A 13,123-nucleotide genomic window follows, 5' to 3' on the forward strand; every position below is an offset into this window, starting at 1 on the left:
AATGTCGGATATATCTGACATATATTTTTTTATGATTTTGAAGTTGTATCATTAGGTTAGTGACTACAAAATGTCAACTATTGTCAAATTTATAAGCAATAATCAGTTATTTTCCAGTAAAACCATGAAGATGTTATTCCTTTGTCCATTATTTGTTTTATATCAACTCATATCCATGTTTTTTTTTTTTTTGTAATTCTCAATTATGATTTTGCTTTTGCTTTGTTAAGCAAACACAAAACGAGTAAAGGTCACAATGTTGTTATAAGAATAAATTCGGTTTCTTCTTTTGACAAAATCATCTTAGCAAATTGCAATTTCATGTTTGCTTGTAAAGGATAAAGGTCCAAACATAACGCATTAAAAAAATTAGAAAATTTAGAGGCTCGAGAAAGTAGTGATGGAGAGAAGAAACATAGAGTTGGTTTGGAGAAAACATGATTTGCCTTTTGTACAACTGGTTTTCAAATCCAGAGGGACTATGCATATTGAAAAGCATTACTAAAAAAACAAAAAAAAAAGAACTAAAAATTAAACTAACATTAAGATTAGAGAAGACATCATTTGCAAGTCCTCAAAGAGAGTCTCTTCAAATTCCTTGTTCGATCGATCTTAGTTACTTCCCCACTGTTTGTGACCAGGGACCCATTTAGGACACTTGGGGCTTAAGTAACTATCAACAACCCTTGAGTTCAATAGCTTGATGATCGGAGCAAACTTCACACATCTCGGTGTCTTATACTGATTAATAGATGCTCCCAGGCTGATGGCGTAATCCATGAGTTTATCAAACGTTCCTGGCTCAACAATCTTGATCTCTAGCGGGCCTATGGACTTGTCACTAACCCTTCCTTGTCTATAAACAGTGTTGAGTGACTCTTCTACGGTTAAGCAGCAATCCTCAAAGACCGAAGGAGGGATCGGTGTGTTTCCATCCAAACATAGTTCCCAAAACAGGACATAGTGGCCCGGGATAGAACTTGTGTCTGCATAGCTTGTGTACTCAGAGAGGGAGGCATCGAATGGAACAAGGTGTGTCACTGCGTTCTTGACCGCGTTCTGAAGCTCAACCTCGTCGGTCTTGTCGGAATCTATGCTCAAGACCACATTCTTGCGACATATGAAACTGAATTGAGGCGCTTTGTTCTTGAAACCAGTCACTCTCAACAAATCACCAACTCTGTATCTGCAAAGGCCTGCAACAAAATCACAAAACTTAGATTAGACTCTTGACATTTTTAATCTTTTTAATATTAGGTCATTCGTCTTTTTTTGTCTTACCGGCGTAAGTGGTGACAACAAGCTCATACTCCTGACCGAGCTTGACGTCAACTAGATCAACAAGCTCCTGTTGCTCTTTCTCAGTGAGTGCTTTAGGAAGGTTGATGGAGTTAGTCACACCGTTGTTTCTATGAACAGGCAAGAACTCGAAATAAGCCATGGTTGGTATGAGCGTGTAAGAGACCTCGCTAGGTTTGCAGAGTGGCCTGAGGTTCACTCCAAAGTAACACTCGGAAGAAGCATACATTGTGCAGACAAGTGGCAAGCCGTTGCTGTAGTAATCCAAAGTTGGAATGTACTGAGACATTGTCCCAGTCACGATCACATCCACATACTTTGTGTTAGGCCACAGCCTAGTGATAATCCCTTGCCAAGACGATTTCTTGCACTCAAATTCCACGAAATCAGCAAGCTTTGGGCTAGGTTTAAGGATCTTGGCGACAGCCTCACGCACTGACGGATCGGTTATGAGAGCATTTAGAGTACCGGTTCTGATGTCACGGACCAACTCGGTCCAGTGTTTCTCAAGAAACTTGATGGCTCTGATGAATCCAGAGGCGAAGACAGCTCCGACTCGAAGAACCTCCTGGTGTTGGCATAAGCCACAGAGCATCTGAGAATACATGCTCTGGTAAGAGTCAGGGCAAAGGATGGTCTCGTTGGGGCTAGTGTAGTTGGTGTAAGGGTCGTAAGGTCTCTCTTTGAAATGGGAAGATTTGTAGTAGCTGGTTAAGACAGGACGAGCAGGGAGGCCTCCAGGTGTCTTGGATTCGGACTTGATGAACAAGAAATACATCCCTTTGCCTTTGTCGAGACCAGGAACAAACTGGCTCATCACAGGCATCAAGAGACTGTAGAGGAGTGATCTTCTGTCTAGCTCCTCTTCGATTGTTGGCATTAGCTTCCTCTCCCCACCAGATGTCCCAGAGCTGTCAGATAAACATATATAAATGATTTGTTAGCCTCTAAACATTTTTGAGAAATTTCATGAAAAAAAGTTGTTAAAGTTTCAATCTTTTGGACTACTAATCTCCCAAAAATACCTTATGAATCTTCCAATCCTAATCTCAAACTTAATAACTATGAAATTTTTTAAAAAAATATACTCTTAAGTCTTGAAAGGTTCAGGTCAGAGAAAAAAAAAACAGAGTGTGGAACCAAAACAGAGAAAAACAGAGAAGAAGGGAGAGAGAGAATGTATGTAACCTGGTGAGGAACTCAGAGATGGGTTTGGAAGAGAGGATAAGGGATTTATCACCATTAGCGATCCTGTTGATCTCAGGCTGGATATCTTCGTAAGTAATAACAGGCATGACGTTTTTGAAAGTCTCACGGTCTGTGCGACCGTTAAGGTCATGTCGCCTGAGATACTCGACGTCAGCATTGCGGGTCAAGATCTCCTCCAAGACCCGCCTCTGGACTTGGTCGGCGTTAGAGGTCAGGTCTTCGATCAACTGAAGCTTTTGCTTGTTCTTTTGGTCAAGCGTCATCAGATCGAAGACCTCTAAAGACTCGTGTTTTGGTGCCTCAGGCATGGTTTTTGGTTTAAAGAGAGAAGAAGTTTTGAGATGGATAAGTAAAGTAGATAAGCTTCTGTATGGTTTTTTTGTTTTTGCTTTTCTTTTTTGCAAATCTTTTAGTGTGTGAGGAAGAGAGAAAGAGAAGGGTCGATATATATAGAGAAGAAGAATGAAAGGCAAGGTGAAAAAAAAAAAAAAAAAAGTATACAAATACAATGGAGGAAGATGAAGGGTATAAACGTCATTTGGTAATCAGTTAATTCAGGAATTTAAGTGAACGCTTAATAATATTCGTGCTTTTTTAATTATCTAATTTAATTTTTTTCATACTAACAAAAGAGGAATGCGACTCTTTTTCCCGTCATGGTCAAAACCTGTACTGGGATGGATAAAGAAGGTCTATAATAATGACATCTATAGTACACTTATATAATTCATACACTTTCTTCTAGTCTTCATGTTTTTTTTTTTCCTTTTAAAAATACATATATTATAGAGTATATACTTTAGACTTAGCATATAATTGAGCTGACTTGAGCATATAATTGTAAAGATTTTTGTAGTGTTTGCATTGTTCTTGTTTCGTTTTTGCATAGTTGTTAAGAAATTTTCACTTCACATATGAACAAAAACTTAACTTTAAAAAGCAAAGAATTACAATTGTCGAGAGGAGGCAAATACTATAGCCGTTACTCATCAAGTATCAAAATACTTTGAATTAAAGTTTGAATTCTACAATAATGCAAATTTGATGCAATACTTAAGTCTAATTATATCAGTCATCTCCATCATGGAGAATACAAGTAATTAAAAATCCCATTAAACTATCTCAATCAGAAGAAGTATGACAATATTAAAATAAAGTGTCCATCCATAACAACAGGGGAGCGAGAGATGAGAGAAGCACGGATTTAAAATAACGGGGGTATTTGTATACTACCCGGTTGACCAGCATTACAAAACCGGCAATATCCGGTTAATCCGCAGTAATCTCGTACGGGGTTGTCCCACAAATCACCGGCAAACCCAACTTTAACCCTCCTTTTGTTTCTTTTAAATACCGTAATTAAGCTAAAACCATAATCATCTCTCAAAAACGGCGTTCACTGGGAATTTCTCGCGTTATCTCGGCGAGAACAAGTAGAGAGAGAGAGAGGTGTGTGTGGGGGACCAGACAGCTGGACTCCAAACTTGATAGGTTGACACGTGTAGGGGATTTGTTGCTGTTTGTACTAGTTTGGTGCCTTCACGTTGTTTATTTTGAACCCCCCCTTTTTTTTTTTTTTGCGTTATCAATTTGTTCTGTTCATCATCCATGTAAATCAAATGAGTAGAGTTCAACATTTTTTTGTTTGGGTGTGAACACATTTCTATTGTATTTATTTAAACACAATCAACGTGAAACATTTAGATAAGCTCAGCGGAATAAATACATAATTAAATTTTTATTAAAACTATATATTGCTTAGTGTCTAGAACTGAAACTTTACTAACTAATCGTACGTACGTGTTTGAGATTCGATTTTTTTAGTTTTGAAGAACCGCATTGTGATTAATCTTGGAATTATATTTTTGTTTCGCTTTTGCAAAAAAAAAATATTCGTGTTTCGTTTTAGAATGTGCTGTTATGTTTTTTTTTTTGAACGAAATAGAATGTGCTGTTATGTAGTTTATGAACATGCTATAGAAACGCAGGGCAAAGGAATCCAATGAGTGTATGTAAATAGTAACGTTTACGTAAGAATGTTTTTCTTTCAATAAAAAAAGAAAGAAAAGAAAACGAAATTCTCAATTTTAGATAAATATGTATATATGATTTATTCATTCATTAAACAGTTCTATACAAAAGCATCCGCAAGAAATGCCAATTTGGCCTGTTAAATAAAGATTTATTCATTAGGGTTACGATATTTAAAAGAATTGTGTATTGCATGTACAACTACAAATAGAAAACATTCGTTATCATTCTTATAAATATAGACGGTTCCTGGTTTTAATCCTAAACTCTTCTCTCTCTCTCTCTCTCTCTCATTATCAAAACTATAAATATTAGGCACGCCCTTTCGTGATCATGTATTACAAAACTCTCTTTATTTTAGGAATTTTGGTTTTCACAGAGATTATCCCAACATGCTGCGCGGGTGTTCCCCCCACCCAAAATTAGGTGTGGGCAGGTGCCACGAAGGATGATGCAGTGTAATACTCAAAACGAAGAAAAGACGTTTTAGGAGTTTCAAATCAAGCTCTAAAGACTAAAAGCAATCCGTACTCTCTCACACTCTTTCACAGTTATTGTTTGTGTGCTTAGTAATAGTAATCCCTAATTATAATACGGAACCTTGTGGAGTCGGCGGGAGACACCGACAGTCATTAATACCTTTGACCGGACCTGTTGACTTTTAAAATATCATCTTCCAAGCTTTTCTGTTTTCCCAATTCTAACGTTTTCAAAGTTAGTTTCTCTTCCTCAAACCTTATTGAAGTAAATGACATTTTCTTTCTAAATCATGATATATGCCAGTACCGTACCGCAATAAAAACTGAAAACATAGTAAAACCCTTTAAAAAAAAAATTCATAAGTAAACTCTTTCCTTGCTATCATTCTAATTCTCACAACCAGTGATAAATGAAAACAGATTTTGGTATGTATATAGTGTATTAGTGTGCCTTAATGGCAATGCAGACATTTTAGTTTTACACAGACATATTTCGCATGGATGAACGAGATGAAAAACTATGGGAACATGTAACTAAAGCTGTTACTTAAGTTAATCCTTTGTTAATTACAAGTCTTCGAGCTTAATTAATAATGACGGTGTTATACAAACGTGCATGTGTATGGTTAAATCTTGAAAATGGCTTTACATGGCCTCGTATTAGGGTACAAGATAGAGAGTATTTGCCTTTATTTAAGGTGATAGGTTATTATTAATAGTTTAATAACCATGTTGTAAATATCTAAGTACGTATTTGATTATGGAAACCCAATAATGTGGTCCTTCGCTTATTTGTATATCATTTTTTTTTTCAACCAAAAAAGTAAGTGTATATAGTAATATTCTTTTGTTTCCTTCGTAATAATGCTGTCAAAGTCCTAGTTTGTGTACACATTATATATCAACTTTTTTAAGGAGTTCGTAGTTCATAAGTATCAGGTCTAACATAGTTAGTGTATTAAATTGTGTAGATTTTTTTTTTTTTTTTTGATAAGTATGTGAATTTCATATATAATGAAGGTTTGTAGTAATTACAACAAGCTGAACACATCAGAACATCCCATGCCAAAAAAAGATAAAAAACACGGAAGGTTCTATGATGAAAAAACAGAGAAGTAGGTATGCCTAGTCATACTTCAACTAAATTTGCAGCAGATCCTGAAAATGTTTACGCTTCTGCTTCTGCTTTGCCAAGACTGCATCCCTGATTTGCCGGTCTAGGGCCTTGAACAGGGCAAAGACATCAGTGGATACTCTATTGTGATATCTATTATTGCGTTCCATCCAGATAGAGTAAAGAGTGGTTTGTGCGACCAGTCTATGGAGACATCGAGGAGAGGTATTATCTTTGACATTCAGCCATGCTGAGAGTGCGTCCCATGTGTGAAAAGTGAACGGAGTGTAGCCTAGGCGCCTGTTGACTTTCGACCAAAGTTCTTCACTCACTTCACAGCGTAAAAATAAGTGGTCTCTGGTTTCTACATAAGAACCACACAAACAACAGCCTGTCTCTATTTGTAGTCCCCATCTTGCCAATCTTGCTCGTGTAGGTAGTCTGTCTAAGTGCATTAACCAGAACATAAAAGCATGTCTAGGAATGACCCCTTTAAACCAGATGTGATCCGTCCAAGGGAGATGATCTGAACGTGGCCTTATAATTTCCCACGTTTTCTTGGTAGAGAATTTCTCAAGTTCCTCAGAACCTATCAACCATGTAAAAGAGTCCGGGATAGAGCTTACAGAAGGAAGTGGTACGATGGTAAGATGGATATGAAGAGCTTCTGCTTCCCTTGATCTTGCAGGTATGAGCAGGACCCATCGAAGAGCAAGCAAAGGCAACCTTCTCTTTGAGTGGAATTCCAGTTTGAGAGGGACCTGAATTCCCCAGATAGTCAATTAGCGGACCAAATGGAGTCCACCAATCATACCAAAACCCGATGTGGTTACCATTTCCCAGATTGCACCTGATAAAGTTGCAAGCAAGAGTACGCAAGTTTAAGATAGATTTTCCATGTCCCCGAGCATTGCTTCTTTGCATCAATAAGCCATAAGATGTCATCTTTCAACTTTGTGTTTCGGATCCATTTAGCCCACAAAGAGTCATTTGCCGAGAATAACCTCCAAACGAGTTTAAGGCAAACAGTTCTATTCCATAGATTTAGATTTCTAAAACCAAGTCCCCCTTCAGGTTTTGGAAGGCAGAGTCGATACCAGGCTACCTTTGCGGTTCCTTTCTTGTTGACATCACCAATCCAGAGAAAATTAGAACAGAGCCCTTCAATCTATTTCAAACATCCTTTAGGAAGGATGAAAGCAGACATCCAGAAATTAATTGTGCCATAGATAACTAAAGTTATTAATTGCTGCCTACCAGCGTAGAACAAGGCTCGAGAGGACCAGGATGAGAAGCGGTTGGTGATCTTTTCCAGCAAAGGTCTGTACTCGAATATCCTGAGCTTCCTGTGCATAAGAGGCAAACCAAGATACCTTATGGGAAGTGAACCAATCCGAAAACCAAGAGAAGCAATCTCAGAGGTTTCATATTGGTTCACCCCTGCAACAAAAAGTTCTGTTTTGCTCATGTTCATGGATAATCCGGAGATGCTAGCAAACTCTTGGAGCACCTCTGTAATCTTTATCATGGAATTTTTGGAACCATCAAAAAATACCATGATGTCATCTGCAAAGGCTAAGTGAGTTACCTTCGGGTCAATGGCCATTGGGTGATATCCAATTTGATTTGTATCATAGCTCCTCGATAACATCTGGGAGAGTCCTTCCATTGCTAGAACGAATAGATAAGGGGACAGGGGGTCTCCTTACCTCAATCCTTTGGCGCCTTTAAAATAACCACAAAGTTCTCCACTGATGCAAACAGAGAAGCTGGTGGTGGAGATGCATTGGAAAATCAGAGAAATGAAAGGGCTCGGGAAGTTCATGGCTTTAAGAGTGTTAATAATGAAGTCCCAATAAACCGAATCAAATGCATTCATAAGATCCACTTTCAGCATTCCTCTTTTTGATATATTCTTTTGGTTGTAACCGTGCACTAGCTCCGTTGCCAGCAGGACGTTCTCAACAAGCAGTCTTCCTTGGATAAAAGCTGAATGGTTGCTTGAGATTATGGCGGGAAGGACTTTTTTGAGTCTATTAGCCAAAATCTTTGAGGCGACCTTATACACGGTATTGCAACATGCAATAGGTCAAAATTCAGACACTCGATTGCATTCCATTGTTTTAGGAGCTTACCAGATTTGAAGAATTCCATGATGGCCTCAGTTAATGACTGACCGACAGTATCCCAATGCGCAGTAAAGAATTCTACACAATATCCATCCGGACCCGGAGCTTTGTTCTTGGGAAGAGAGAAAACCACACTCTTTATTTCAGCAGGTATCACAGGTTGGGAGAGGATTTGAATTGCATCAGGAGAGCATCTTTGCAGGATAAGGGAGGAGATCTCCTGTACTGAGGTCGTCAAGCGGTTCTCTTGCTTCCCAAGCAGATTCTGATAGAAGCCCACCACCATATCTTGAATGCCTTGCCTTGAGTATATGACTAGATTATGATCATCAAGGAGAAAAATAATTTCACTTTGGCCTTGCCTTGAGATAATAGATCTGTGGAAGAAACGTGTGTTTTTGTCCCCTTCTTCCAACCAGCATATCCTCGATTTTTGTCTTAGAAAAGACTCCTCTGCCTTTGCTAAGAGACACCACTTTTTATGTAATTCCTGTTCCTGCAACAGCAAGTGAGCTGATGGAGCATTCAGAAGATTTTGCTGACATTGGAGAAGAGAAAAATAGACCGCTTGAACTCGCTTTTCAATATCAGAGAAATTTTCCTTGCTGAAATCTCGTATAACAGACTTTAACTCTTTAAGCTTTTTGGAGATCTTCAGCATTTTAGATCCATCGAAGTCTAGAGCATCCCACCACTGTTTGATCAGAGAAGCGAACTCCGGATGTTGATTAAGCATGGCGAAAAACTTGAAAGGCTTCTTTACTTTAGGCTTATGACAGTCCAGAAATAAACAACTCGGGCTGTGATCCGAGAAACCTGGCTCACCAAAAACAGCAAGAGAGACAGGGAAGGTTGATTGCCATATGTCATTCACAACAATTCTGTCTAGATTTTTAGCAACAAAACCAATATCATGCTTGTTTAACCAGGTGAAAGTGTTGCCGCAGTAAGGTAGATCATAGAGTGAGGAATTGATGAAGCAGTTTTTTAGGTCTCTCATACCACTCGGTGAGGAGTTGATGTCTGCGTTGAAATGTTCATGTGGAGAAAGAACTTGATTGAAATCACCAAGGATAGTCCAAGCTTTATGGGCTACAGCTGAAGATTTGGACAGATCTTCAATCTCTGCCCATAAAGGTTTGCGAGCCGCATTGCTGAATGATGAAGCATACACAATGGACACGACAAACTCCTCGGTAACAAAAGGCAGCTTGATTAAACAGGTAATAATCTGCAACGATTTACTAAGGACAGACACCTGAAGAGATGGATGCCATAAGATCCGAATCTTGCCAAGGTCCGAAAACTCGTAGTTACCTTCAAAAACCAGCCCGGAAATACGCAAGATACTATACTTTGCGATTTCAAAGGACTGACATGGGTCTCTATAAGCCCACCAAAAAGCGGTTGATTAGTGTTCAACCATTTCCGAAAACTCTTACGCTTTATTGAATCGTTAAAACCTCTTACATTCCAACAAAAAATATCCATAAAGGAAATGGGTTTAGAGGAGTGAAGGGCCTCCAGCCCTGGCTTTACGCAGCTTCTGTCTCATCATTCTTTTAGAGACAGCTTTCAAAAAACGGTCAGATGCATCATCTGGATTATCATCATCTCCAGAGAGATTGTCTGAACTTGAGTCCAGAGGAGATCCATCGAGGTCATTATTCATGATAGGCAGATGAGAGAACAGATTAGTGGTAAGATCAATACATAACTCCCCTTATTCTAGTCCCATAACAGAAGGTTTTGGGGGTTCTTGCCTAACAACCGTCTTGCCTGGATTCAGTTGTTTGCTCAAATCCTTACTCGAGTTGATAACAAGAGTTGACACCTTCAACGGAGAGACCGGTGCTGACTGTGTTACTAGCCTCCATTGGACATCCTTGGTCGACTTAGCTATTTTTCCACGAGGTGTTGGGACAGGGAGAGCAGCAGCAGGGTTAGTAGAAGGTACATGACCAACAATAGGGAGTTGAGCCTGTACTGGTCTCTTGCCATGTTGCTTATCCTTTTTTGCTCTTGGGCACATATTCGTATAATGCTTTACAGAACCGCAAAGAGTGCAGGTCGAGCGAGCTGTAGAGCATCTGGAATGACCCACCTTTTTACAATGACTGCAAAGAGATGGGATCCAAGGACTTGAGACATGTATTCTCTTGATCAAACCTGACTCGAATCTTACATTTACTGCATCAGGGAGAGGTTTCCTTGGATCTATAACAGTGTAGACCTTGGCTACCTCAATGTTTGTTAGATTTTCAGTCTGAGGATGGAGGCATAGCGGATGACCCACAAGACCAGCGATGTGTTCTAGCCTCTCTCTATTGAAAAATTCCATAGGCACACCAACAAAAACGAGCCACACTGGAACCATAGAGAGTTCCGGTTTGAAGGTGTGACATTTGGGGACCATTTTGCCACAAACATAGTCTGGCCATCGATTTGCCATAGACTTTGGCTCAACATTCTTCTTCGAGCGTTGGGACAAGGAACTCTGAAGAGATAAGAATTACCTTCCATCTTGGAGGCCGTAATATCTCTGTTTTGACGGCTCCAAATCCCGTTAACAATCGCTTGGACTGCACCTCTGGGAGGAGGGTCGTCGTAGAATTGACCAAGAATGAAACAATCCCAAGCTTTTTTGTTTTTTTCAATGACTGAATTTGGGATTGTAACGCATGCTTCCCCTGATTCGAGGGTAAAAGGAGTACCCTTCTTCTCAAGCTTTATCGAATTTCCATTTATAAGATTCTTCCATGGAAAGTCAGACTTTGTTGAACTTGAGCCCGATGCATTTGTAGGAGTGGTCGGGCTGTCAATCGCTATGGCTGTCGTGGCTTGTGGAGCCTGGGCAACGATTTGTGCTTCAATTTCAGGTACAACAGCCAAAGATGTGGTCGCTGTAGCTGGAACAGTGGAATTAGGTTTTGAATTTCAGCACCAGTGACCGTAGTGACGATTGTGCCAGAATTGAGATTTGAATTGTTAGCCGGGCGCAGTATGGGCTCAAGTAACACCATTTTTTTGTGGTGGAGGCGGATTCTACACTAACTGGTATAGGAGAAAATTGTGTAGATTGTGAAAGTAAATATTTTATAATGAAAAAAAATAAACAAACAATGCTATGACTAAGTATGATTATTGGGATATATATAGACTAAGTCTAAGTGGCTAAGTTGATTCATGGATATAGATCTTTATTGTTTGCTATAGCCATTTCTTGGACTAGCTAAGGTCATGCTATATAAACAAGGACAAAAAAAATAGAGTAACTCCTACTAATAGAGAAAATTTGTTTTAATAATCGATCATATTTATAGTGAAAAGTATGTGTAATTCTTATTGTGTAAAGTATGAACTACAACATAACTGATATCTCACCTGTAAAGTATGAACTACAACATAACTGATATTTCACCAGAAAAATGAAAGATCCAATTTTGGGTATGCAATTTTTATGCTGGAGATATCGGTAAACGAGGCAATTATCGTTTTAATTTGAATAATTTTCACCATATTATATGTGAATGTGTGTGTAGGAAACGTGAAGGGAGGATCGTGTCACCGACGAAGACGATAAATATTATGGAGTATGTTTATCAACTCTAACTAAAATAAGAACAAGATAAATGATGAAATGAATAATGAATGGGACACTAATGAAAGTTGATTGGTTAAGGAAATGGCTTAAGAAACCACATGAAAAAAGTGGCTACGCTTTCGCTTTGACAGTACAAAAGAACTTCGGATTTTTTTTTGTTCTCTCCATATTTTCTCATCTTTTGATGCAAATCAAATCTAAATGTAGTTAAGTGACATAAATCATGGGATTTTCAATATGTAGAGATATTTGTGCATGCATGTGTGTATAATATAATCCTTAAACTTTCTTTAGCTTTTAAGCATCATGCTTATAAATTATAAATAAGGAGACAGGTCACTAATGATGGAACCATTCTATTGCAACAACACAGCTTTTATTGTTAGTCCTTTTTCTTTCTTTTTGTTAAAAGACTTTAACTTATATAGTAGTTAGTTGATCTTGATCGTTCTTTTCCTAAACTAATTTTAGAGATAATAACTAATAATATAGTTATATTGGATCGGATATAAATTTCAATAAATAAGAATCAATCAATAACAACACAACATAGGAGGGACAAATGTAAAATCTACAAGTAGAATCAAGAAACTCTACGATGAATTTTGATACACAGTAAAATTTTACAATATATCCTGTATTCTATTTTGTCATCAAACAAACTTTTTTTTTTCTTTTGATACAAATTGCTAATTACCATAATATAGTTTTACAAAATATTGTTTTTGTTATTATTTAGTCTAATAAGAAATTCTGGATTCAACTTTTCGAGCATTATTTGATGCGATGTGGATTGGGAGTCATGACATCATTTATTGGTTTGGAAATAGATTCGTTCGTGGGAGAAGAAAGTAAAAGGTTTATAAAGAATCCATATGTCAAAAAGTGAATGGAGATGTTTTAGTTTTATCCTTATCTTTTGACAATTTGAGAGGTAACTATTAAAGTAACCCACTAAAATAGGGCAAAAGCTCTTGAGATTGAAAGAAGCATTGACGATTTGCGTTTCATGTCTTCTCTCGTTTGTCTTCATTACTCTATTATTTATTTCATTCTACTTTTGCCATCCAAAAGTTTTATTTACTCATTTGGATTAAAAAAATTCTAAAGAAGTATAATAATGAATGCATTCTCACATAATATAATTGGTCTGTATGTCTCCATCTATCAATCGGTTTCATCATATCCATTTGGGTGAAGTGAGTTAATTAGTTACATATTTCTGCAAACGTTAAAAGATTTAACGTTTTGGCTGAAC

At 38.0% G+C, this 13,123-nt stretch overlaps 2 protein-coding genes across 2 annotated transcripts; both read right to left on the reverse strand.

Annotated features, from left to right (window-relative positions):
* Positions 1 to 401: 401 nt before the first annotated feature.
* On the reverse strand, positions 402 to 3,003 carry LOC104722205 (indole-3-acetic acid-amido synthetase GH3.5). The gene is made up of 3 exons (XM_010440341.2): positions 2,488 to 3,003; positions 1,282 to 2,210; positions 402 to 1,196 (listed from the first exon to the last, which is right to left on the reverse strand). The coding sequence occupies exons 1-3, from the start codon at positions 2,814 to 2,816 to the stop codon at positions 613 to 615; spliced, it is 1,842 nt and encodes a 613-aa protein (XP_010438643.1). The 5' UTR covers positions 2,817 to 3,003; the 3' UTR covers positions 402 to 612.
* A 3,155-nt stretch (positions 3,004 to 6,158) lies between these two features.
* LOC147933705 (uncharacterized) lies at positions 6,159 to 9,933 on the reverse strand. The gene is made up of 8 exons (XM_087472296.1): positions 9,801 to 9,933; positions 8,268 to 9,578; positions 7,721 to 7,803; positions 7,571 to 7,651; positions 7,416 to 7,478; positions 7,230 to 7,300; positions 6,774 to 6,982; positions 6,159 to 6,721 (listed from the first exon to the last, which is right to left on the reverse strand). The coding sequence occupies exons 1-8, from the start codon at positions 9,931 to 9,933 to the stop codon at positions 6,159 to 6,161; spliced, it is 2,514 nt and encodes an 837-aa protein (XP_087328422.1).
* Positions 9,934 to 13,123: the final 3,190 nt, after the last annotated feature.

This window comes from Camelina sativa, chromosome 11, assembly GCF_030686135.1.
Source record: "Camelina sativa cultivar CO46 ecotype springtype chromosome 11, ASM3068613v1".
NCBI classification, from domain to species: domain Eukaryota; kingdom Viridiplantae; phylum Streptophyta; class Magnoliopsida; order Brassicales; family Brassicaceae; genus Camelina; species Camelina sativa.

Excerpts from the sequence above, each read along its gene's own strand:
- LOC147933705 (XM_087472296.1), bottom strand. The coding sequence starts at position 9,933 with ATGAATAATGACCTCGATGGATCTCCTCTGGACTCAAGTTCAGACAAT. Across the intron at positions 9,579-9,800 it reads AATGATGAGACAGAAGCTGC|GTAACTACGAGTTTTCGGAC; the intron begins GTAAAGCCAGGG and ends TGGTTTTTGAAG. Across the intron at positions 7,804-8,267 it reads CATGGAATTCTTCAAATCTG|CAATGGAAGGACTCTCCCAG; the intron begins GTAAGCTCCTAA and ends TATTCGTTCTAG.
- LOC104722205 (XM_010440341.2), bottom strand. The coding sequence starts at position 2,816 with ATGCCTGAGGCACCAAAACACGAGTCTTTAGAGGTCTTCGATCTGATG. Across the intron at positions 2,211-2,487 it reads ATCTCTGAGTTCCTCACCAG|CTCTGGGACATCTGGTGGGG; the intron begins GTTACATACATT and ends TTTATCTGACAG. Across the intron at positions 1,197-1,281 it reads TGTTGTCACCACTTACGCCG|GCCTTTGCAGATACAGAGTT; the intron begins GTAAGACAAAAA and ends ATTTTGTTGCAG.